Source organism: Anomaloglossus baeobatrachus, chromosome 10 (genome assembly GCF_048569485.1).
Source record: "Anomaloglossus baeobatrachus isolate aAnoBae1 chromosome 10, aAnoBae1.hap1, whole genome shotgun sequence".
NCBI classification, from domain to species: domain Eukaryota; kingdom Metazoa; phylum Chordata; class Amphibia; order Anura; family Aromobatidae; genus Anomaloglossus; species Anomaloglossus baeobatrachus.
Genome location: NC_134362.1, coordinates 59,682,628 through 59,709,930, shown reverse-complemented (window position 1 = coordinate 59,709,930; position 27,303 = coordinate 59,682,628). Strand labels below are relative to the sequence as shown.

At 44.1% G+C, this 27,303-nt stretch overlaps 1 protein-coding gene across 2 annotated transcripts in view; it reads right to left on the bottom strand.

Annotated features, from left to right (window-relative positions):
• Positions 1–571: 571 nt before the first annotated feature.
• The window catches only part of RASSF7 (Ras association domain family member 7), a 107,153-nt gene continuing 80,421 nt past the window's right edge, over positions 572–27,303 (bottom strand). For both annotated transcript variants that reach the window (XM_075326339.1, XM_075326338.1), the window contains exons 2-6: positions 21,345–21,539; positions 19,586–20,478; positions 11,745–11,913; positions 11,521–11,616; positions 572–893 (exon numbers count right to left, since the gene is read on the bottom strand). In XM_075326339.1, coding sequence (XP_075182454.1) covers positions 862–893; positions 11,521–11,616; positions 11,745–11,913; positions 19,586–20,478; positions 21,345–21,447 — 1,293 coding nt within the window. In that variant the 5' untranslated portion in view covers positions 21,448–21,539 and the 3' untranslated portion in view covers positions 572–861. The remainder of the gene's footprint in view (positions 894–11,520; positions 11,617–11,744; positions 11,914–19,585; positions 20,479–21,344; positions 21,540–27,303) is intronic.

Sequence of the window (27,303 nt, the reverse complement as noted above, 5' to 3'; positions counted from 1 at the left end):
TCTTTCCAGCCGTGTGTTTTACCGAGAACTGTGTCACCGTCTCAGGCTGAGTGAGTACCACAGTGCCGTGAGGCACAGCGCTGTCCCCGCGTCCCTGCGCCCACCAAGCCCTGCACCGGCCCTGCCATCCAGCATCCGCCACCTCATCACTGGGCCCCAGGACAACCACCCCCTACCCACGGAGGGGAGAACTAACAACTTTGCTGCTCCCTGTCACTGCTCCCGGGATCCCCATACAGAGCAGCGGTGGTGTCCACACAATCACCACAACCGTGGGTGGCGTCACGGACAATAAACAATCCCCAAAACCAATCCCCTTTTCACTCACGGGCGAGGAGCGCCGCTCGAGTCCCCGGGATCCGGCCCATCGCTCGAGCCACCGAGCAGCAGCAGGCCGCAGCAGCAGCGGCAGCCGGACCCGAGCAGTGGGAGAGCGCGGCGTCCCCTCCTCCGCCCGCGACACATTGAATACTGCATTTTAGGATATTCACGAATACAACAGGATTAAACTGTAGATTTTTTTTTTATTACCGAAATAAATCCACAAATGTGAAAAGCTATATAGGATACTAAATAGACATGGCAAATTTTTAGTTTTTTTTTTTTTCACATTTTTAATATTCCAACTTTTTCCCACCCTGTCAAATACATGTAGAATATTTCATATTAAATCTCTAGATATTTCTTTATACACATCTGTATCAAAAGAAATGTAGAATACAAAATTATATAAACAATTAGATATGTACACATAATATATAGATATATATATATTTTTATTTTACATAATGTTATTTCATACATAGATATAGCATTTAAACAAAGTTGAGATACTGGTCGTCGAATTTTCTATGCGATCCTTCAAGTCCAAGAGGTATCCCGGGACGGTAAAACTGCAAAATATGCGGAAATAAAAAGATTAATAGGGGGAAAAAAATCATTGCTGACTTGTACAACAAGTAAATAAGACACGAATGTTATTTCAGAAATGTCCTACTATTGCAAATATAAAACCTATAGATGTGTAAAATATATTCACTGGATTCAAAGAGTGCCACATGGCGTCGTAAGAGGTCAGAGCCACCTATGCCCTCTAATCCTGGCTGTACTCCTTTCCTTATGTTGCAAGGTGGGAAATTCTCACTGTTGACCCAATGATTTACTATTGTATCCACACAAGGTGTTTTCCCATGGTATAAAATGTTGGCATCTCTCTAGTTACAAGAGACATTACATAGCAAAAACCTACTGACAAACTCCCTTTAATAAAGTGATAGTGATGGCATATGACATCTTATTAAAGGGAATTTGTCATTTGTTTTTTGCTATGTAATCTGACAGCAGCTTGATGTAGGGACAGAAACCTCGATCCCAGAGATGTGTCACTTTAAGACATTAATGGATTCAACAATTTTGGGCTGTTATTTTTATGCTGGGGGGGGGGGGGGCAATAAATATGGGTCTCTGCAGCCTGAAAATACCAACTCCCAGCTGTCAGGCTTTATTATGTTCTCCCCGTGTTTGTGTGGGTTTCCGCCGGGATCTCCGGTTTCCTTCCACACTCCAAAAATATACTCATAGGGAACCTACATTGTGAGCCCCAATGGGGACAGTGTTGCCAATGTATGTAAAACACTGTTGAATTAATAGCGCTATATAAATGAATAAACATTATTATTATATCTTGGCTGGCTATCACAATATTGGGGACCCTACGCCAATTTATTTATTTAGTTTTACACCACTATGGGGATGCAGACAGAGTGAGTAATTCCAACCAATCACAGACGCTGTCACACGAGGTGCAGTCTGACAGCAACCAATCAGACGCCGGAACTGCTGGTAGATGGGGAAAGCAGTGAATATGTATGAAGGTTAATGAGCGGCCCTGGAAGAAGTGTTACAGCCACGCGGGGGACTCGGTAAGTATAACGCTCCTGCTTTATTCCTTGTTTTATTTTTTAATTATCTGGGTGGCTGAACCCAAACAGTAACACTGACTTCCCTGAGAAGTCAGCGTTTGTGGTTCGTGCATGGACACTAGGAATCCGGTACGGAACCCAAACTTTACAGTTCTCATTTGTCCATTACTAGCAGGTAGGTCTTCTTTAAAGGAGTATGTCCATCTTGTACAGGTATGACATATCCACTTGATATTCCATAAATATGTAGTAGATGCAGGTCCCATCAATAGGACTTATATATCTCAAAAATGTGGCTCAGTCCTGCTCCTCTGTCAATACAGATGTGGTCAGAAACACCATACAGATGAATGGTTTCTCTACAGACAGCAGAAAGTAGCAGGGCCCTATTCTCGAGATAGATGCATGTCCCCATTGATGGCAACCGCATCTACCGGGTTTCCCTGAAAATAAACCCTATTATGATTTGACAGGATTTTTGGAGTATGCTTGAAATATAAGCCCTACTTTAAAAATAAGCAGTAGTTGCAATTTCTCAGGGCCCCAGCGTGACGCCCCTGGACTATCAGGTCGTCAAAGGATATTGTGGAATCTGCTCTTCTGTGCAATATCCACCTCCTCCTTGGTTACGGGTTCCCAACTACATGGCGTTGCCTACATCAGCCAATTAAAATCCTAGGAACACTCTGCACCACACCCACCAGACACACCTGTGGACGGCCTGAGTGGAATAGGGTCGCCCACTTGGGGGGTTGGTTGGGGAGGTCAGAAGTGTCAGTGAGTTGAGAGTTTGAGAGTGAAGGGTGAAGTGTAGGAAGTGAAGGAGAGAGGAGGTCAGGAGCCAGGCTCCTTGGAAGCAACTAAGTAGCAGACACTGGTCTGGGCCTAGTAGGAACTGGACTATAATCGCAGGGACCGGTCGCAGGGAATCGTGCCAAGGGGCATGGAACTGTCGAGGAGGACAGCCAGCGGCCTTGTACCATCACTGGGCTGGGATCAGGACATGACAGGGTATGTGGACCCTAGGTCAGAGAGTAGCTTCAGGCAACCTGACAGTTTACCCGACGAAAACGGAGCCTTCAAGATCCATTCTCCACCCGCTCCAAAATGTGGGTACTAGTGCAACGAGGGGGATAGGACTTTCCACTCAAACGGTCCAGAAAATCCCAAGCATGAACCCTGATAGCAAGCTCCCTCAGTTAGCCACACTGGGGAGCGGGACCCGACTAGTTTTATGCTACCGGGACCAACCAAGAAGTGCACTGAGTGCCAGGAGGAAGGTCACGGATCACCAGGCAGCACCATCGGGGACGGAACACAAACTAGCTCCCCTCAGCGGCAGCGGTGTCCCGAACTTTGGTTTATCCAGTTGTCGGTGTCAACTTTATGAACTACGAGTATGAAAGTGTCCCTCTTCGCTCCCCACGGCTTTCCTCAACTCCCATCACCGAGTCCCGGGGCATCCCCCCTACCCGTGGAGGGTTCTAACATCTAGCTGCCCCACTCCATTGCACCCGGGTACTCCCAACTGCAGCGGTGGTACTCCACATTAAAAACACCACGGGTGACGTCACGAACTCTAAACATAACCCTTGTAAATACCCTCCATCATTTGAGTGGCCGCACGACCACCGGGTCCGGACGCCCCTCGAGCCATTATCAGATCCGGATCCGAGCAGCTCGGCTGCTGACACAGGGGCGGCACACCAGCGTTTATATCCTGGTGATAATGTGGCGCCCTGGACAAGCCAGGGGCCACAAGTAACAACACACACACACCCCCACCCCACCCCCAGCAGTTCACAGCAGTCATCCCCAGTGAGACCTGATTTCTTCCCTCGGGTTCAGACAGACACACCAGGTGGGCGGAGTCAAGCAGATCGGCACGCCCACCGAGGAGTCTAGCTGGCCTGAGGCAAAAACCAGCTCAGACAAGTCCAGGCAGAGGAAGAGAGAGGAGGTCTGCAGAGAGGCAGACGCAGACTGGGGCCTAGGTTGGAGCCTAGGTCCCTCGTGTAGCCAGTGAGGCAGACGGTAGTGGCCGTCTGCAGGAGCCGGGAAGACATTCTTGCTGGAACCGTAGGTAGCCGGGACAGGATGGTGGCCCGTCCGGTACCGAACCGGGGAGCCAGCTGGAAACCGGAGCGCAGGAGGAGCGTACACGAAGGAGCAGGAAAGGACTTACACTACTAAACTGGGTCAGGGGAAAAACACCGCAGCCGCCTGTGGGACCCGTCCATCCAGCCGTTTGTTTTACCGGAGACTTTGCATTCAATATTGGCTGAGTGAGTACCACCATGCCGTGCGGCACAGCGCTGCCCCCATGACCCTGCACCTCACCAGGCCCCGTAACCCGCCTGTCACCCCTAACCCTCACCGGGCCCCGGGACAACTAACCCCCTACCCACGGAGGGGAGAAATAACATCCAAGCTGCTCCCTGTCATCGCTCCCGGGTCCCCGTCCAGAGCAGCGGTGGTGTCACAACCTCACCACAACCGTGGGTGGCGTCACGGACAATATCCCTAAACCAAACAAACCACCTCCTTTCACTCACGGGCGAGGAGCGCCGCTCGAGTCCCCGGGATCCGGCCCACCGCTCGAGCCATCACCGAGCAGCAGCAGCCGGACCCGAGCAGTGGGTGACCGCAGCGTCCCCTCCTCCGCCCGCGACAATAACACTGCTTCAGGACATTTGTGCCATCATGTCATGTGACTAGGTTGTCAATAAAAGGTCTCCTAAATCCAAGAACCTTAAGCTGAAGAGGAGTCCGGCTGGTGGATTGATGGATGGCTGGATAGGAGATAAGACATCCTCTGAAAATAAGCCCTACCCATCTTTTAGCACAAAAAATAATATAAACACCCTGTCTAATTTTCAGGGGAAACACAGTACTACATATTTATGGACTATCCTGCAGATATGTCATCAATGTACAAGATGGAGATACCCCTTTAATTTAACTATATAGGACAGTGCTAAATACTGCGGAACAATAGCCACATATGTAATCTGTTCTATTGTTTTTATTGTTACAAACCTATAGACAATCACCAGTTTTGTCGCAGAGACCCGTCTAGAAGCGACCACCTCGTTAGTAATTTACTTTTTAGTCTATTAGTAAACAGACAGTTTTGACGTCGGCTTTCAATAAATTAATGCAAAATTGACGACTAATGTGACTTTTGCTTGCAACAATCAGTGCAGAAATAATTACTACCTATAGATATCACCATTTTGTCTGAGAGCAATGGCCACAGTGTAATGATTAATTCCTCCTGTGGGGGCGCTGTAGGGCAATTAAGAATTCCCACCACTGATTACAGCTGATTAATGACGCCCCTGTATTGTTGGGGGAACCCTTCTAACAAGGACATATAGTCTGAAGTGGATAATGACTTTACATTTTTGATTCACGTAACCCTTTAATGTCAACACAGCAGCCTTATGTGCGACTCACAAGAACACTGCGCTGTCGATCCCCATGTGTCCATTGATTTTAACCAATTATGTTAAGCAGCAGGGAATTGTAAGGGATTAGAAAGACGGCGGCCGCGTATGGAGAAGGGTCGGGATTCAGAAATGTTCAATGCAAATGAGTGGAATCACAAAGACGCTCCGAGAGCTCCCATTCATTATGCTGCAAAAATCTGCAGGCTGGAAAAACACTGTATAAAATACGCACATATATGCGTGCATGGGGTTTTTTTTTTCCACCATTCCTTAAAATGGGTGAAAAATACTGATTATCAAATCCACAGTGCTAGCCAATCAGAACACGCCAATGTACGACATGAGAGTTGACAGCTTCATTGACAGCCAACGTGTTCTACGGGGCAGTGCCCACCTTCCAGCGGGATCCCCATCAATCTGCTCATTCACAGGACATTGATGGCTAACCATGGGAATGTGATATCAATGTTTACAAATAAAAGTTAAATATTTTACGATAAAAATTTAGCAAAATAAATGTCACTTTTCCATACATTCTTGTCCGAAAATGGTCCTGTTCACACAAGTGTATGGATCGTTACCAAACCTTTAGACCCCAAAGTAATCACCGAACCATGAATCGGCAAGATACTCAGTGCTTACATGGAGGAAATTGAAGGGATGTGCTGCCGACAATCATTTTAAAAAGGGAACCGGTCACCATTTTTTTCCCCTATAAGCTGCGGCCACCACCACTGGGCTCTTATATACACATTCTAACATACTGTATATAAGAGCCCAGGCCGCTGTGTAGAACATAAAAATGACTTTATAATACTCAGCTAAACTGGTTGCTGCGGTGGATGTGGCTCAAATGGGCGTCTTTGTCCTCCGGTGCCGGTGCCGCCTCTTCCGGCCATCTTCGTCCTCCATCTTCTGACGTCGCGGTGCATGACACGTCCTAGGTCATACACACTTGCCGGCATTCAGGTCCTGAGCAGAACAGATCAAAGTATTGTAGTGCGCCTGTGCAGGACTGGCGAGTGTGTATGACGTAGACGCGTCATGCACACAGGCTTCAGAAGGAGGACGAAGATGGACGAAAGAGGCGGCACCAACACTGGAGGACGAAGACGCCCATTTGAGCCACATCCACCGCAGCGACCGGTTTAGGCGAGTATTATAAAGTGATTTTTATGTTATACCCCGGGCCTAGGCTCTTATATACAGCACGTTAGAATGCTGTATATAAGAGCCCAGTGGTGGTGGCCGCAGCTTATAGGCCCCAAATCTGGCGACAGGTTCCCTTTAATGTCTGCTTGAAAGATGCCACCAGGTGAGCAGTTGCCCGTATGATCAGCAGACAGGCACACTCACAGCAACGGTCAGGAACAAAAATTGGTGCCCCGATTATCTGCCCCAGTAATAGGGTCTTCAGGGCTCAGGTCTTCTAATGAGTAGAGCCAAGTGGGCCCAATGAGGTTCAGGTTAAGTTTAGGTCCCGAACTGAACTTTATCTAAGGTCTGTCTGAATCCGCAGAACCCAAAGTTCCACAGAACCGCTCATCTCTACTAATGAGCCATAAGGTGGTGTCAGCAGAATCCGAATAGGACAGATCTTTTCTCACCATCGGAAAGCTAAAATCTCGAAAGATGAACTAACGCACCAGTTGCACAACTTTCCTTTATCCAATAAATAAGTTACTGCTGCAAAAAGCTGGAAAATCCCCGTAACAAGCGAAAATGATGAGATTATAAACATTAAAGCAATTATAAAAAATTAATAATCACCACCAAACACAGCCTCAGGATGATAGATGCCTATCTGAGCCACACCTAGAGGGAGGCTGCGGATAATAAAGGGGAAAATCCAGCCCGATTAATGATTAGGGAGTCCTAAATGTCATCAGTCCATTCACAATCTCAGTTTGGGCTACAACATCTAGAACGGGCGCGGATCTCCTGAGCCAAAATCCACAATCTCATATATGTCTACAAAGCTGTGGAGTTTAAGTGAATAGAGCACTACCATGCTCGGGTGCTCGGTACTCGTAACTAGTGATGAGCGGGCACTACCATGCTCAGGTGCTCGGTACTCGTAACTAGTGATGAGCGGGCACTACCATGCTCGGGTGCTCAGTACTCGTAACTAGTGATGAGCGGGCACTACTATGCTCAGGTGCTCGGTACTGGTAACTAGTGATGAGTGGGCACTACCATGCTCGGGTGCTCAGTACTCGTAACTAGTGATGAGCGGGCACTACTATGCTCAGGTGCTCGGTACTCGTAACTAGTGATGAGCGGGCACTACCATGCTCGGGTGCTCAGTACTCGTAACTAGTGATGAGCGGGCACTACTATGCTCAGGTGCTCGGTACTGGTAACTAGTGATGAGCGGGCACTACCATGCTCGGGTGCTCAGTACTCGTAACTAGTGATGAGCGGGCACTACCATGCTCGGGTGCTCTGTACTCGTAACTAGTGATGAGCGGACACTACCATGCTCGGGTGCTCAGTACTCGTAACTAGTGATGAGCGGGCACTACCATGCTCGGGTGCTCAGTACTCGTAACTAGTGATGAGCGGGCACTACCATGCTAAGGTGCTCAGTACTGGTAACTAGTGATGAGCGGGAACTACCATGCTCAGACGATCGGATGGGTGCGACTCAAGTACCTGAGTATAATTGAAGAAAATGGGGAACTCCAGCATTTTTTCCGAAAAATCTTCCCCATTGACTACCAATATGTTTGGTACACATGACATTGTGCCCTTCCAAGCGTCCAACTGCTCGTTACGAGTACAGAGCACTCAAGCATGGTAGTGCTCGCTCATCACCAGTTACGAGCACCCGAGCATGGTAGTGCCCGCTCATCACTAGTTACGAGTACACGGCACCCGAGCATGGTAGTGCTCTCTCATCACTAGTTACGAGTACAGAGCACTCAAGCATGGTAGTGCTCGCTCATCACCAGTTACGAGCACCCGAGCATGGTAGTGCCCGCTCATCACTAGTTACAAGTACTGAGCACCCGAGCATGGTAGTGCTCACTCATCACTAGTTACGAGTACAGAGCACCTGAGCATGGTAGTGCTCACTCATCACTAGTTACGAGTACAGAGCACCCGAGCATGGTAGTGCTCACTCATCACTAGTTACGAGTACAGAGCACCCGAGCATGGTAGTGCTCACTCATCACTAGTTACGAGTACAGAGCACCTGAGCATGGTAGTGCTCACTCATCACTAGTTACGAGTACAGAGCACCTGAGCATGGTAGTGCTCGCTCATCACTAGTTACGAGTACAGAGCACCTGAGCATGGTAGTGCTCGCTCATCACTAGTTACGAGTACAGAGCACCCGAGCATGGTAGTGCTCACTCATCACTAGTTACGAGTACAGAGCACCCGAGCATGGTAGTGCTCACTCATCACTAGTTACGAGTACAGAGCACCCGAGCATGGTAGTGCTCACTCATCACTAGTTACGAGTACAGAGCACCCGAGCATGGTAGTGCTCGCTCATCACTAGTTACGAGTACAGAGCACCCAAGCATGGTAGTGCTCACACATCACTAGTTACGAGTACAGAGCACCAGAGCATGGTAGTGCTCGTGTGACGCCCTGGGCAAGCCAGGGGTCACAGGTCATGACACCACCACACCCTACACCCCAGTTAGGAACATCAAAGCTAACCTAAAATCCTTGTTGCCTTCCTCCAGGAGCTGGTGTCCACACCAGGGGGTGGGCCAGGTGGTTGGCTCCGCCCACCGAGGAGTTCACAGCCCTGGAGGCGGGAAGTACCAGGCAGATGAGTTAAGGAAGTGAAAGTAGAAGGAAGTGGTAGTGGAGCTAAGGAGAAAAGCTGAAGTGACAGAAAAGTGAGAGTAGTAAAGCCTGAAGTTGGTCTAGGTGTGTGCCCCGGACAGTGACAGCAAGGTCAGCAGACGGCGGTGATAGTCTGCAGGGGTGACTGCTTGGAAGTTGCTGGAAGGACCGCGGACGGGTAGTGGCCCGGCGGTCTGGAGCAGTATACGAAGAACAGTCAGCACCAGGGCAGGGGCCTTTCGGATCCCGGCAAGGCTAGGAGTCGTCACAATTTGCCAAATTCGTCAGTGAAGGGGACGACTGTCTCCCAACAACCAAGTCCCGATTGAAGGCAACAGTCCAACCATTACAGAGAGACACTGCCACCGCCAAGGCACCAGTTTCTCAGGGCCAGCGCCTGCGGGCAAAGTAGGGCTCCTCTGGCCCATATCCAAGCCGGGGAGTGGGTTACCGGTGGGAACCCATCGCAACCATCATCATCTTAGGTGCAGGAAAAAGGGACCGTCACCTACTGGGGAAAGCAAGTGCAGCCGTCCGTGGGAACCGTCTTTCCAGCCGTGTGTTTTACCGAGAACTGTGTTATCGTCTCAGGCTGAGTGAGTGCCACAGTGCCGCAAGGCACAGAGCTGCCCCCGCGTCCCTGCGCCCACCAAGCCCTGCATCTCCCACCTCATCACTGGGCCCCGGGACAAACAACCCCCTACCCACGGAGGGGAGGACTAACATCCAGCTGCCCCATATCATCACTCCCGGGATCCCCATACAGAGCAGCGGTGGTGTCTACAAATCACCACAACCGTGGGTGGCGTCACGGACAATAAACAATCCCCACACCCAACAAACCCCCTTTTCACTCACGGGCGAGGAGCGCCGCTAGAGTCCCCGGGATCCGGCCCATCGCTCGAGCCACCGAGCACCAGCAGCCGGACCCGAGCAGTGGGGAGAGCGCGGCGTCCCCTCCTCCGCCCGCGACAACTCGCTCACCACTAGTTACGAGTACAGAGCACCCGAGCATGGTAGTGCTCGCTCATCACTAGTTACGAGTACAGAGCACCCGAGCATGGTAGTGCCCGCTCCTCACTAGTTACGAGTACAGAGCACCCGAGCCTGGTAGTGCTCGCTCATCACTAGTTACGAGTACAGAGCACCCGAGCATGGTAGTGCCCGCTCATCACTAGTTACGAGTACAGAGCACCCGAGCATGGTAGTGCCCGCTCCTCACTAGTTACGAGTACAGAGCACCCGAGCATGGTAGTGCTCGCTCATCACTAGTTACGAGTACAGAGCACCCGAGCATGGTAGTGCTCGCTCATCACTAGTTACGAGTACAGAGCACCCGAGCATGGTAGTGCCCGCTCATCACTAGTTACGAGTACTGAGCACCCGAGCATGGTAGTGCCTGCTCATCACTAGTTACGAGTACTGAGCACCCGAGCATGGTAGTGCCCGCTCATCACTAGTTACGAGTACAGAGCACCTGAGCATGGTAGTGCCCTCTCATCACTAGTTACGAGTACAGAGCACCTGAGTATGGTAGTGCCCGCTCATCACTAGTTACGAGTACAGAGCACCTGAGTATGGTAGTGCCCGCTCATCACTAGTTACGAGTACTGAGCACCCGAGCATGGTAGTGCCCGCTCATCACTAGTTACGAGTACTGAGCACCCGAGCATGGTAGTGCCCGCTCATCACTAGTTACGAGTACTGAGCACCCGAGCATGGTAGTGCTCACTCATCACTAGTTACGAGTACTGAGCACCCGAGCATGGTAGTGCTCACTCATCACTAGTTACGAGTACTGAGCACCCGAGCATGGTAGTGCTCACTCATCACTAGTTACGAGTACTGAGCACCCGAGCATGGTAGTGCTCACTCATCACTAGTTACGAGTACTGAGCACCCGAGCATGGTAGTGCTCACTCATCACTAGTTACGAGTACTGAGCACCCGAGCATGGTAGTGCCTGCTCATCACTAGTTACGAGTACTGAGCACCCGAGCATGGTAGTGCCTGCTCATCACTAGTTACGAGTACAGAGCACCCGAGCATGGTAGTCTAGTACTTGCTCATCACTAACAAAGATGGTCATAAGTTACCAAGAATCACATTGCAGATTGAGAAGTTCCAAAGACAGCAGACCATGAAAATATTATTTTTAATTTTGAAAATACTATTTTTTTTTCTTAATTACATTTCCCCCAATTATCACATGCATTTAGTCCATTCTGAGGCTGTGCAAGAAAAAAAAAAATAAAATATATGATTGACATGCAGAAAGCACCCACCACCAAAGGAGGAAGAAGCAGCGTGCAGAGAGCGAGGGCGTCACACATACACACCCTCAGGGTTCCGGGCGGAGAGTAGAGGGTCAAGCAGGTTCCGGGGATGACCTGTGAGATGGTTTGAGGTTGGTCGTGGAAGAGAATCTGTGGGTCCTAAAAAAATAAGCAATATGTGGCCATATTATGCTTCCATTGAATATCAAGCACTAGAATAAGAATTATAACCAGACATATGATACAAGGTATATTACTACAGCCAATGAATTCGGATTCATCTGTACCTCTACTTCTGTGCGGTGCTTCCCATTGTGCGCTACTGTGATCAGAAAACGACTCTTCGTCTGATCGTCCTTGGCCATTCGTGACTGGAGACCCCGTCTGTAGGATGAACTGTTGGAGGTTGCATTGTCGGAGGTCCTTATTAAGCTCCTCCAGGTCCTGATTTCTTGTCTGGAGAGAGAATTAAACATTAAATTAAATTTTCAGTCTGTATCACCGAGCACAATAAAGAGTGTACAGCTTTAAATATTCAAGTGAGCAGCAATACCAGACACAACCTATTGATGAGAGGGGCGCTATTGCCACAATAATTATAATTGTTTGTTTAAATGGAATCAAATCAACAGGTCACCCACAGATTAATAAAAGGTAATATCCATATGTTCGAGTTTCACCAATGCTTCATCAGGGGCATTGGTGAAACGCGTTTCACATGTTTGCTGGGTGAGCTTAGCGTTAAAGTAATATTCATATGTAAAAATAACACCAAGCAGAGATGGGAAACACGATTCACAAATACCCCTGATGAAGCATTGGTGAAACTCGTACATATGGATATTACTTTTTATTTATCTGTGGCTTATGTTAATGAATATTTACTTGGATTTACCTTTATTTCCATTCCATATAATGTGTATAGTACATTTGGCATGTTATATAACTATGTGAATACTGATTTATATTTACCTTCATTACTCATATTTGCTATGTATACCTATATTAGTGCGGCTCCCACAGCTGCTCACCCACCACTCTTTTAGTCCTGGTTTGTTCTGCTTGGTTTATTTGTGGTTTTTAGTTAAGATACGTGTTATGATTAATCTTATCCTGGCACATATTTTCTCATTTGGTTATTTGTATTGAAATCAGAGAGAGCATTAATATAGAAGCAGAGAGCCTGATTCCAGGGATGTGTCAATTGCTCAGCAGCTTTAGTCTTAATACAATCAGTGTTTTATCAGCCGGAGATTGTCACTGCTGGACTAGGTGTCCATGCCTGGCAGTCAAGCTAATCTGTGAGACCCAGCCCCCCACCACTAATGGCAGCATGCTAAAAATACACAGAAAGCTGCCAATCAGTAGTGGGGGCGGGGTTATAAACAGCTCAGCATTTACAGCCGTTATACATCGACAGCAGAGAAAACAGGGATTCTATCAAAACTGCATGAAGCAGTAAGTGAAACATCACTGGTATCTGTCCATCATGCTCCTCTCCTATTACATAGCAAAAACCTGCTGGTAGATTTCCTTTAAACACTGTACATGTGTCAGAGACCATATCTATGCAAGGAGTTTCTAATATTGAAAAGAACAGTGATTATGGTTTTGGAATTAAGACTTCAGTCACAGTCGGATCCTTCCATCTGACACTTAAAAGGAATCTGTCACCATTTTTTGCTCCCCATCTGAGAGCAGCATAATGTAGAGACAGAGACCCTGATTCAAGCGATATGTCACTTACTGAACTGTTTGCTGTCATTTTGATAAAAATCAGTTCTCTCTGCTGCAGATCTAGCAATTATACAGAGCTCAGGAATATGCTGGACTGCATGCATAAGCAAAGTAGTCTTGTAATGATAATCTACTGCTGATAAAACAGTGATTTTATCAAATCTACACTAAGAAGCCCAGTAAGTGACACATAGCTGGAATCAGGATCTCTGCCCCTATATCATACTGCTCTCAGATTAGGTGGCAAAAACCTGTTGACGGATTCGCTTTAAGTGAGTATTCCCTGACATATCTTCTATGGAAGGCTCTTAAGCATGCCACAACATAGCCATACAGTGACATGTCGCCCAATGGCCCCTATGATATCAGAATGTATACGGTGTGATTTCGGTCATCGTCTGGTTGTGTATTGTATAGGAAAAAGGATTTTAAGGAATAACAAACTTTCACTTCTGCAAAGTTGTTTTTGTCTTCTACTATTCACTGCAAAAGGTCAAACAATGATTTTATAAAAGGGGGTTATCCAAGACTTTAAAATTGATGACCTACCCTTAGGAAAACAATGGTAAACAATAAAGGGGACAAAACCCCTTCACAATGCTGATTAGATGGGGGAGGGTAAGAGTCGACCCTAGAGGTAAACCTTTAATTTTAAAGTCCAAGATAAAAGCTTTAAAAAGTTTCTATCAATAAAACTCCATTCACACTTCTTTACAGACGTTCCGTTTCTTTTTAAGGAACAGACAAATGGAATTTACGGCCAAAATGGATTCATTGCCTTACAGATACAAATGGAAGTCGAAAAATCCTATTATGATGCTCTGTTAGGTGCCCATTTTTAGAAGAAAAAAAAAAAAGGCGCAACATGCAGAACGCTTTATTTCTGTTCTAAAAATGGAACCCAGATGAATCCCATAACAATCCATGAAATCCCATCAGTTATGCAACAGATCCATTTTGGACATTGCTTCTTGTGGTCTGGTTCCAAGAATGGAACAAACATGAAAGGTAAAAAATGTGTGACTGTAGCCTCACCAGAAGATTATCGCTTCACCATATGACCAAATCTGACAATTATACGATCGTACCAGAGTCCTTATGGCTAATTCAGGACGGTGGCTCCACAGTTGGACAGTTCATTTATTGTGCCACACAGACAAACAACGGTCAAATAGGACCATTAAAAGTCCATTTTATACTGCAGTCAAAAATATAGCAAGTGTGAACAGGTGCTAACTGCTAAAACTGCACGAAACCCAGACAAAGACACAGCAGCATTCTGTAAGCGCCAAAACAAGTATGCTATGGAATTTAAACTCCATAAATGCTATATGGAAAAGACTATACTTAAAAAAACTGAAGGTTCTTTGCGTAAAAATGGCCGTTTGCGCAAACCACCTTAGAAAAAGTAAGGTGGTTTGCGCAAGCAATTGGCCATTTTTACGAAAAGAACCTTCATTTTTCTAAGTATACTCCATATAGCATTTATGCAGTTTAATTGTAATATATTCTATGTTGGCATATGTCTTACCGCTTACAGAGTTTATACAGTTTAAATTCCATGTCTTAGTTATTACACAGTGCTGCTGAGTCTTTGTGTTTTATGTAGTTTTAGCAGTTAGCACCTGTTCACACTTGCTATATTTGTATGTATTTTTTTTTTTGCATGGCCAAAAAGATGTAGCCATCCCTACTAATTAGTGGATTTGCCAATTTTAGATGCATAAAACTGAATAAGTATGTCGGCTAATCACAAATGGCAAGCGAGTGTGGTGAAGTGCTATGCTTGCCAAATTTACAACTAGAGGTTCCTAACGGAGGAGACCTTTTTGGCTGTACCTATACCCCTTTGCGGAAACCACTCCTTCCCCCCTCACCATTCCCTGTTCCTCACCTCTTGAGGCTCATTTTCCAGCTTCCCTTAATTAAAGGAGCTCATAGAATTGCTAGTTTCTTGAAAAAATTGTTTAAAAGAACTAAGAGACCTCAGTGGTGAAAAAATTGTTTAAAAGAACTAAGAGACCTCAGTGGTGAAAAAATTGTTTAAAAGAACTAAGAGACCTCAGTGGTGAAAAAAATTGTTTAAAAGAACTAAGAGACCTCAGTGGTGAAAAAATTGTTTAAAAGAACTAAGAGACCTCAGTGGTGAAAAAATTGTTTAAAAGAACTAAGAGACCTCAGTGGTGAAAAAATTGTTTAAAAGAACTAAGAAACCTCAGTGGTGAAAAAATTGTTTAAAAGAACTAAGTCCTCGGTGGTGAAAAAAAAATTGTTTAAAAGAACTAAAAGGATGCTTTACATGCTGCGATCTCGCTAGCGAGCGTACCCGCCCCCTTCTGTTGTGCGTCACGGGCAAATCGCTGCCCGTGGCGCACAACATCACTAACACCAGTGACACGAACTAAAATTCCCTGCGACGTCGCTGTGGCCGGTGAACTGCCTCCTTTCTAGGGGGGGCGGTTCGTGCGGCGTCACACGGCAGCCGTCCAATAGAAGCGGAGGGGCGGAGAGGAGTGGAACGAACATCCCGCCCACCTCCTTCCTCAATGCCGGCGGGACGCAGGTAAGGAGATGTTTGTCGCTCCTGCGGTGTCACACATAGCGATGTGTGCTTCCGCAGGAATGAGGAACAATATCGTTACTGACCAGGCAACGATTTATGGTATATGAATGACGTATCACATACCTGCGATTTTTGCCTCTTTTGCGATCGTTGATCGTCGCTTCTCGGTGTCACACGCTATGATGGCGCTAACGGCGCCGGATGTGCGTCACAAACACCGTGACCCCGACAATATATCGTTAGCGATGTTGCAGCGTGTAAATGGCCCTTAAGAGTCATCAGTAGTGAAAAAAATTGTTTAAAAGAACTAAGACCTTAGTGGTGAAATTTTTTTTAAAGAACTAAGAGTCATCAGTGGTGAAAAAATTGTTTAAAAAAAATTTCACCACTAAGGTCTTAGTTCTTTTAAAGAACTAAGAGTCATCAGTGGTGAAAAAATTGTTTAAAAGAACTAAGACCTCAGTGGTGAAAAATTGTTTAAAAAGTAAGTTCTCAGTGGCGATTTTTTTTTTTTTTTTAAAAGAACTGAGAGTCCTCAGTTCTTGAAAGTTTTGGGAAAGTTTGTTGGTGTCCGCCCTTTGTCTTGAGAGCTACCAGATGCTCGGAAAGATTTGGCAGATATGTCTAATGCATGTTTCATTGGATTCTGGAGCAGTGAAAATGTCTTTTTTGGGGTGATCAATCATGTCACCAATTGTCAGTCTGGCCACAAATTTGGGTTTGATACAAAGACCATGGAAATAATGATCCATCACATAGTACCTGCTGTAGAAAAAAGGGAAAATGGGAATAAAGATCTGGGTCAGTTTTCCATGGTTTGAGTCAGGTGATGGATCCTTTAGTTCTATTCATTGGAATTCTCAATGCTCATTGTTTCTATTACATTATGGGCCTCCAGCTTTATTGGAACAGTCTATGCAGTACCCTTTTCTTTTAAGAATTTCCAAAAATATTTATGCAAGTGTGTAATAGGTTTTGCGCTTCAAAATGGAATTCCCATTTAATTGTGTTTCAGTGTTTGTTCTTGCGGTTTTTCTTCCAAAATTTTCAGACTTTTACCTCCATGTCAATTGCAACGCTCTGAATTTTTGTAATATACTTCATTACTTTACTTTCCTTCCTTCTCTCTGTGTTTTTTACTTCCCATTTTATGCTTCTTTAGAAGAGCCTTTTAACTGCTACTCCACAAAGATCTTTTCACTATATATTAAAGGCAATCTGTTAGTAAGATCAATCCTTATAGGCACACAGGTCATACACAGTTGAATAAAATGATTTCTTGATATCTGCGATCCGTTGTTTTACTCCAGAGAAATACATGTTTTTTCTTAATATGTATATTAGATGTTAAGATCTATGGGCCGGACCTAGATCTCCCAGAGAATCTGCCTCCAGAGATTATTTAAGTAAAAGGGGGACGGTACCAGTGTGAGACATATAGATCAAGAGAGCAGACTGTCAGTCATTACATGTCTCACACTGGTAACATCTTTTTTCATTTAAAATAATCTCTGGAAGCAGATTCTCAAGAAGATCCATAGATCTTATCAGCTAATTTATATAAAGAAAATGTGGATTTCTCTGGCATAAGACATTAGATCTCAGATATCAAGGTATCACTTTATTCAGCTTTCTATGACCTATGTGCCCATATAGATGGTTTGGTAGGGTTGATGCTATTCCATTTAAAAAAAGTGTTTGGGAATTCACCTTTCAAAGTATGGGAAGGAGATCAGAAAAGGTCAGAGAGGGTAAGTCCTGTATACACATTGTGTGAATGCATTGTAGGCAGTGTCAGACTGGGCTGCCAAGGGCCCACCACTAACATTAGCCATGGCGGCCCACTGTTCAGTTACATGCAAATATTACATAACCCTCATTCACTAATTGTTTTATGCTAATAAACTGGGCAGTTTGTTAAATGAATGATGAGATTCTGCTTCTGTCTGCAAATAGTGAAAATAAAGTGTATTGTGTTGTGTGCATGCTACCGCACAAATGGGGGCGGGGGGGGGGGTGGGGGGGTTATCAGGAACACCTCCTGTACAGGGACCCATTCACTTTTTCCCCTGTGGGTTAGTCCTAGTCTGAGTGTAGGGATCTTGCTGGGCGGCAGTTAAAAGCAGCTTCTAAAGGAGCATGAGCTGGGCATTGAAACAGCACTGCAGTATATTGTTTGGGAGAGAACGGGGTAAAATAAGCTGATGAGGTATATTACAAACATTCTAAACTTTACCTGGAGAGTAAAAGTTAAAACAAAAAAAAAAAGTTTACTCTTTAAAAACTAATTTTAACTATATATTAGCTCATTCTCCCAATATGGAGGTGCACTGCATATTACTGTAAGATCCATGTAACACCAAAAAAATGAGGATTTTACTTCAATCTTTGGTGTCTGACTTAATATTAGAAAAGTGCTGTCATTTGGAGCATCCAGCTGTTCAAAATTTTAAAGAGAACCAACCAGCAGGATTTTCATATATAAAAGTAAAGCCAGTGCTATACTGGCGCTGGGATGTTGAATGTAAGCATAGCTTTTGTTCAGAGATTGGATGTTTTATTTCAGAAATACATGCAAGTATAGTTCCAGCAATTCCCTGCTGTTTGATTGACAGGTGCAACAGGAAGGGAATATGTGGGTCAGGTCTTGCTATCTATTCTCACCCCTGTCTGCTGCCTGGCCTTCCTCCTCCTGTTGCCATCATAGACGTTAATTCCAGCGCAGACAGTCAGGGGCTGGAATAGATAGCAAGTCCCGACCCAAACATTCCCTGCCTGTTGCACCTGTCAATCAAATAGCAGTGCATTGCTGGAACTTTACTTGCACATATTTCTGAAATAAAACATCCAATCTCAGAATAAAAGCTATGCTTACATTCCGCATCCTAGCACCAGTATAGCACTGACTTTACTTTATATAGGAAAATCCTGCTGGTTGGTTCCCTTTAAGAGCCCAATTTAAAGGAGAGTCCACAAGAGGGAGTAATTGAGTTAATAAAATCATTTCTTTTTTTATTAAAAAAACAGAAGGTGCCCTTCCTTCAATCTTATTTTTCCGCTCACAAAGAGCAAATAAAAGCGGAGATTATTGCGTAACATCAAAAAGACGTATCTTGTTTATATTGTAGATATGGAATGATTTTTTTTAATCTTCATGTATCACTATAAAGGGTGGTGAAAATAAAAGGCGATAAAAGTACACCTGGGAGCACAACGAAAAAGCATCACAGACTAACCTTTTGAAAATATTTTATTCGAAGGGGAAATACTGACTCGCGCTGGTGAAACATAGGTGCAAATCTCATGTTTCACAATGTTCTGTGCATCTGGTAGAATCCACAGAGGATCGAATACTACAGGTATCACGTTGAGCAAAGAAATAACCAAAACAAAAAAATGTTGACATTTGACCTGTAACTTGAGATGAGAAACCGTTTTGACCTCCGAATCATGAGGACAATTTATTGAAATCAAGGAACAGGCAAGCGCTGCAAACTCCCTATAATGTTCAGATTAACAATTTCCAAAAATATTAATCTCGTAATACCGGAACATTTGGTGTTGCACGTGTCATGTTCACCTAAAAAGGACCAAATGAGGAAAATAAAATATTCTTTTATTCTATATTCTCATTATTTTACCAATAAAAATACAACATCTCCTCCGTTGTTCTTTTTGAGCACACGCTCTTCTACCGGGGCTGTTAATTCGAGTCAGTCAAAAACAGAATATTTAGACAAATAAGGTCCATATGAAAGGAATAGCCTTGTAGCAACTTCAAACGCATAAACCAAACCTGGCATTACTACAGATAAGCAGTAAGCCTACCTCTAGGTTTCTTCTGGCCTCCTCACAAGCTCTTTCCACATTAGACAGATTACTTTCAAGTTCTTGGCTCTGTCCAATTTTGGCTTCCAGTTCTCTTCTCATTTTTGCTACCATTTCATCAATATCGGCAGGACTGGGTTGCCCTAAAACCCTTTTTGAGGTCTCCTTCTGAATTTCCTTCTCTAAAGCCTCAGTCCTTTCGGTCAATTCTTTAATTTTAAGGGTGTAGTCCTCCATTGTGGTTCTTAATTGCTTCATTTTGTCTTGTCTCTTTTGCTCATCAAGCCTTTCTCTTTCGAGTTCATCCAACCAGAACATCTCCTCTGACAACTCTGCATCATTCCGGCGGATAAGTCGTTCCAAATAAGCGATCTCATCGTCCTCCTCGTGAGGTCCGCCAGCTCTGCCCCTTTCCCATGTTTGAATGTCTTTGCCTATAGAGGAATTTTGCATTTCCAGGGCTTTGAGTTGCTCTTGTTGTTGCAGCACCTGCTTGAATATTTCTTCTTTGGTTGGTTGTCTCTGGGCAGTGTCTTTACCGGCGGTGCCATTTTGATACTTTTGTCTGTGTTTTAGCAAAATATCATTTGAACTCATAGGTCCCAAATTAAAAGTCAACGATTTTTTTGGCTCTTTTGACCTTGTAACTTCCGTACCAGGTGCCCGAGGATTAAGAGGCAAACTAGACCTGACAAAAGTTCTTTCTGGAGGAGGAGGAACACTGTCTGAAGAAGGGCGTTCGGCTAAGCTGGGTCCAGTACGCTTTAATACAAAATGGACATCATTGGCATATTGTCCACTCTTTGACAAGAATTCCAGTGGTTTCTCATGAGGGAGAAGTTGTCTTTCTTTGTCTCTTAGAGTCTGAATAAGGACATATCGTCCGGTCTGACCTGTAATATCATAAAAGTTAGAACGTTAGGTTGTGTGTAGATAAGCCAACATGTATCATTAAAAAACACAAACACAGATCTGCCACATAGAAGCCAAATCGGTGAACCTTAATAGCCAGTTCAGACCAACAAACCTGCCCATGTAGCTAGAAAAAAATAATTTGTATTTTCTGTGTCCATGCAATGTCATCTTCTCGGCAGCACATTGTCCTGTTTACACAACACAAAGTGCTGTCGAGAATGAAGATTTTTAAGAAAGCTTAAAAATAATTTCACCCAACAAATAAGCATTCATCAGAATTCTACATTTACTCTGGCTGATTTTTGTCAACAAGCCTTACTAGGATAAAGGTGTCATCTCAATCCAACTTTTTAAGAGTATTCAAACATTGTACAATGTCAAAACCATAAAACTAATAAATATTGATTGCTTTATAACTAATTGATAATGAGATGGTTCAAGTCCCACATATGGGACATACAATGTATTGGGGAGAAAATAGAGATTCTGTGCCACCAATGGGACATACAATGTATTGGGGGGAATAATAATAATAATAATAATAATAATTTTATTCATTTATATAGCGCTATTAATTCCACAGCGCTTTACATACATACATACAGGTCCTATGCCATCAATGGGACATACAATCTATTGGAGGAAATAGAGGTCCTGTGTTAATCTTGAGTCGTAAGTAAGTGTCCTTTTAGAATTCAATGGAAATGTGTGCCTTCATTACTGAAGTCTATGGAAGTTACAAAAAAAAACCCTTCTCTTTTGGCAACTTCTCTGCTCCACCAATGAAAGGACTACAATGGATTAAAGACCAATGGCCAAACAAACAGTAAAATCCAATACTCACCAATGGCCTGGGCCAGAGCGATGACCACATCCTGGCAGGATGTCTTCTCCGTTACCCCACACACAACTCTTTGGACCCCATCTACCCAAACTTTTAATTCCATGTTGGAGACAAAGGATTTGGAGCCGTAAAGAAGACCGGGCAAAATCAATGATGGTCAGTTTAGTATCTCATCACAGTTCCCAAGATGTAAGCCTAAGAAGAAGAAAAACAAGAGTTACATAGAGCATGATACACACATTAATAGAACCATCTAGAAGACAAACATTTAGCCAACATAGTTAAATTTTCAGTTGCCATCGGAGGAGAAGTGCTGATTAATAGGAAGCGGTCATTTACCGGTCAGGGAACGGTCAAGTTAATTAATTCTTAGGAGATTTAGCCATCAGGTGAAACTTGGGGAAAATGGGTCAAGTACAGAGAATAAGAAGTTTGAGATTCCTTGGAAGCAACATGTCCCACTCCAAGGTCCCTCTTGAATTATAAGTCTACCGTCAGTGTTCCAAGTAGATACCTGGAATAATCATTTCCTCCACTTTGCGAAGTACCGTTGTGCAATCTAGAACACAATAGTATGTACACACTCTCCACGTGAGGAAGCGGGCTTGTCGTCATCCACAGGGAGGTAGCAGGTGATGTGTCGCTGCTTTAACTGACACAGGAATGTGTTAATAATCGGAAAAAACTTGGAGAACAAAAGTGCAAGGAAAGATGGGTGCAGCTCGTCAAAACGGGACGAGAGGCCATGAGTCACCATAGAAAAATCCTGAGACATGACATGCAAATCAAGCGCAGGTATTTATATCTATGCATGTACACAACGCCAAGCCTCATGGTATCGAGTCATTGCAAGACATGCACAACAAGAGAGACCGGGCAGAAAATGGATGTGACACTACAATGTTATGTCATGCTATGAAGAAGGGAACATGGAAGAATGGCACAAGACTATTAGACGGAATAGTAGATCATTTACATACAACCAGATCTGGATAAAGTGGTCTCACCAACTGGACCCCGAGAGCAGTTTTCCTGAAAGAAACTTCAATACAAGGTTGTACAAGCCCAGAATCTCAACTAAAAGCCACAAATATTTTATCGTAGATTCTGTAAAGTGGTAACTGTATGATAACTGGGGATCCAATTATTCACAAGAACAAGGGTCCTAAAGTTCCCTGTGTAAATGAAGAGATAATGGGCATGTGCGACCATTACGCCATTCCATATACATGGAACTTGTGGTCACACATGTGCAGCATAATTCCATTCACATTGGAGTCTTTGGAAACCCTCCTTCCCTCCTCTTCAGATTCCACAGACTATCATCAGGAATCATTCCCTTTGGATATATTTCTGGGGCAAACCCTTTACTCTCGTCTCCATACAGATAAACCCCCTGTTTCCCCCAACTGAAACTTAGCCAATCTATCCCAATCAACTGATCACTGATCAGAGCCAAGCTGGATCTTCCAATAGCATCTCGGAAACCACTTCACTTTTCAGGAATTATCCTAGTGTGAGCGAAACACTCCTTCTTTGCCTCTGGAACTCCAAATTAATAAGATTTGTTCTACGAGCGCTCGGGAAAATCAATACAGCACACAGTTAGTATGATGTACTCAGACGTCTGCTTTATTAGTACATGTGACCAGTTTATAGAAGGTCACAAAGGAAAAATTCCCTCTGAACTGTGCACAAATAAGAGCACTAGGGGCATGAATGGAAATGTGAAGCTTCCCGCTCATCAGTATTCGCTGAACCCCATGTTATAATTAGCTATAGGACAAGATGGTCATTATAGGAAAAAATTGGATTCTGTTCTCTCACACTAGTCATGGTCAAAGCTCCTAATCAGTGAAATGCTTATTGGATGGCAAACTATTGTAACCATTGAAACAATGTCCATCTTGTCCTATAGCTAATTATGCCATAGGGTTCAGCTAATACTGATGGGCGGGAAGTTTCACATTTCACAACGGAAGTTTCACATTTCCGTTCATGCCCCTTCCGTTTCTTGGAAGTGTAAATATTCAGATACCACATTATCTAGGAATTCTTTTTTTAAAGGCCCTCTAATACCCTTTTAACTTAATTAAGGCACTGAACAGGTTAAATGATTAGGAGGAACATGTAATAGTGATGCGATTTGCATATGGAAACACTCAAACGATGTGAAGAATGCAGACACCGCTATCTAAGGGAATGAACTGTAGGAGGCCATCAGAAGAAAAAAACCTGCAATAGCCGAAACCAGTCCCTTAGGAAATATGATGGATGCAATTAACATGATAATATGCTGCAAATATGAGTACGGATATATTTATAGCATAAAAAACTATTTACGATTTATAGGTACAGTAGATATCTTTATAGAAAGGTCAGTAACCTTGGTGAATACTTTCTTACAGTCTGTGCCATAGCCCACAGCTGCTTTAATGGATTTCTTAGTCACTAGTGGAAACAGTCAACGATCTTGTCGACAGATACATTTCTAGCAGCATAGTTACGCTCCTATAAAATAATGGGATTGTGACGTTGGCCGTACACGTTCGATTAATGAAGTGGCCAATTTCACTGGGATGTAATGTTTACATTTTGGATTTGATCATACCAGAGCCTTTCGTTCTCAGTAAGAAGTGTCCAACAGTGACATATTATATAGAGTAGATGCCATAACTGTTAAAGATGGGGGTACCTCTAATCATCTAATCAAGGAGGAAATGCTGGGAGATTTCCACTCTGAAGGCGGAAAAGATCTAAGGCTATGTGCACACAGTGCGTCTTTTTGACGCTGCGTTTTTGTGCGTTTTTGGCCGCTAAAAACGCACAAAAACGCACCTGCGTCGAAAAAACGCGGCGAAAAACGCACGCGTTTTGCCGCGATTTGGTGCGTTTTTTTTGCTGCGTTTTGCTGCGTTTTTGCTCACTGCGTCTTTATGCGTTTTTTATCACCGAACAAAAAAAAAAAGGTCTGATGTCATTTCCTTCTTCAATGTGTTCTTCATTCTCCACTAGTGTATGCAGAAGAGCAGACAGCTGCAGAACTACAAGGCTCAGCATATTCCATCCAATAGTGTATGCAGGAGAGCAGACAGCAGCTGCAGAACTACAAGGCTCAGCATGCTCCATCCAGGACTATATGCTTGAGGGAGAGTCAGGGGGAGCAGACCTACAAGGCTCAGCATCCTCCTTCCAGGACTGTATGCAGGATTTCTTTGCCCCCCCAAACAAAAAAAATGACGTGGGCTTCGCCATATTTTTGTATACTAGCCGGGTACAGCAGGCAGGTACGGGCTGCCCCCAACCCCCAGCTGCCTATTTGTACCCGGCTGGGAACCAAAAATATAGGGAAGCCCTTTTTTTTTAAATTATTTCATGAATTTCATGAAATAATTAAAAAAAAAAAAAAATGACGTGAGCTTCGCCCAATTTTTGAGTCCAGCCGGGTACAACTAGGCAGCTGGGGATTGGAATCCACAGTGCAGGGTGCCCATGCTTTCTGGGCACCCCCGCTGTGAATTGCAGTCCCGCAGCCACCCCAGAAAATGGCGCTTTCATAGAAGCGCCATCTTCTGGCGCTGTATCCAACTCTTCCAGCTGCCCTGATGTCGGGTGGCTAGCTAGGTAATAATGGAGTTAGGGCTAGCTGTATATTATCAGCTAGCCCTAAGCCCGAAATTCATGGTGTCACGCCAATATTAGACATGGCCACCATGAATTTCTAGTAAAGATAAAAAAAAAAACAACACAGAAAAATATTTTTATTAGAAATAAAACACACAATTAGTGACTCCATCTTTATTGAAATAAAGAACCCCCCCTCCGCAGTAATCCTGGGTCAGGGTCCCGCGCCGTCCAATCCGGATCCAATATCATCTGATCGGTTTGCTGGAAGGCAAAGCGATCAGATGATGTGTCAGGATCAAGTGCCTGAATCCCATCACACATCAGCTGATTGTATAAAAGCCGATTATACAATCAGCAGATGCATCGGTGCAAAAAAAAAAAAAAATAAATAAATACTCACTTATGTGCTGATTACCGGCAGCTCCTGGAGCGATTGGAGGAGTCTGATCCCGTCCGATCGCTGCAGCAGCTGCCGGTAATCAGGGATGAAGTCTCCTGACGCATCCGCTGATACCGGCCGGGCTCCCGCGTCACCGCGATACTTACGATCACCTGATGCGTCAGGTGACTGCATCAGGTGATCCAGCGCCAGGTCCTGCATCCATCGGAGGGTTCCCGGCCGTCTGCACACAGCCGGAGCGGGGGTGGCGATACCGTGAGAGGAGATGGGAGCGGGCATGGCACCGGGAGTCTGCAGACAGGTGAGTATAACTTTTTTTTTTTTTTTTCTACTGTTAGCTTTTGTTTTCGCAGCCGCTTCCACCTCCCGCCCAGACATGGCGCCGCACGGCAGCATACATGCCCAGGACGGGAGGTGGAAGCGGCGGTGACGGTACCGGGAGGATTCACGCTTCTGTATATACTGACAGAAGGAATCCTCTTCCTGTACACGTCACTTTACTACCCACCTCCTGCGTTTATAGCTGCGTTTTTGGTTTTAGAAACGCACCAAAACGCAGCTATTTGTGTTTCTCATTGCGTCTTTCAACATCCCATTGAACTCAATGGATGAAAAGCGCAGTGAAAAACGTGGGAATAATTGACATGCTGCGTTTTTGTGGCCACCACAAAAACGCAGCTGAAAAAAAAAACCGCTGTGTGGGGACAGCAAAAATGAAAACTCAGACTTTGCTGGGGAAGCAAAGTCATGCAGTTTTGAGGCCAAAAACGCACCCGAAAAACGCGCAAAAACGCCGAGAAAAACGCACTGTGTGCACATAGCCTAAATGTATTTCTGAGTGTACCTCCCGATTAGTACAAATTAACGCTTAACTACTTTATGACCACCCAACATCTTAACACGTCAGTCCGATCCTCAAGAGACTTTACAAGGACGTTTTAGAATATCCTCGCAAGTGAGCAGCTGCATGGAGATCATGTAGCTAAAAGGAGTGAGGAATCAGCTGTTAGAAATGTTCAGAGAAGGCAGAAATGGTTTATTACCATCTCTGCCTTCATTATCATTCTTGAATGATTACTGGGCATGTAGTTTAGAAAACACTAGCAGCGCATCATCATGTGATTGCTGAGTGCTGAGAGGGAGCAGGAGCCAACAGGTGTTTTGCAGACCCAGAAAATAAAATAAAAAATATATATATTTTATAATAAAATACAAAAAGATTAAACAAAAAAAATTGCTGCTACAGTCTGAACCTCTGTTTCTACTCCCACCTCAAAGAAAAAAAACGAACCCAAAACAAAACATATTTGATATATGAAAATAATTGTTATTGAAAGGGAGTAATTTAAAAAATGTATTTAGTCACTCTTAAAATAAAATGAAAAATAAAAATGTCTTTTTCTTCAAGTGATAAAAAGACATTTACTTTCTCTGTTATATCTACACCCCACCCTTTCTGATACTGGCAAAATAGAAAAAAAATTAAAAAAAATGATGCTGTAATTATATATATACACATACATACATATACATATATATATTATATATATATATATACACATATACACACACATATATATATATACACATATATATATATATATACATACACACTATATTATATATATATATATATAGGTGTGTATATGTACACACATACATACATATATACACACATACATACATATATACACACACACACATATGTAATATATACACACACACACGTGTGCATAGTGAGATATACATATATATACACACACACACACACACACACACACATATATACATATATATACACACACACATATATATACATATATATATACACACACACACACACACACACACATATATACATATATATACACACACACATATATATACATATATATATATACACACACACACACACACACACACACACACATA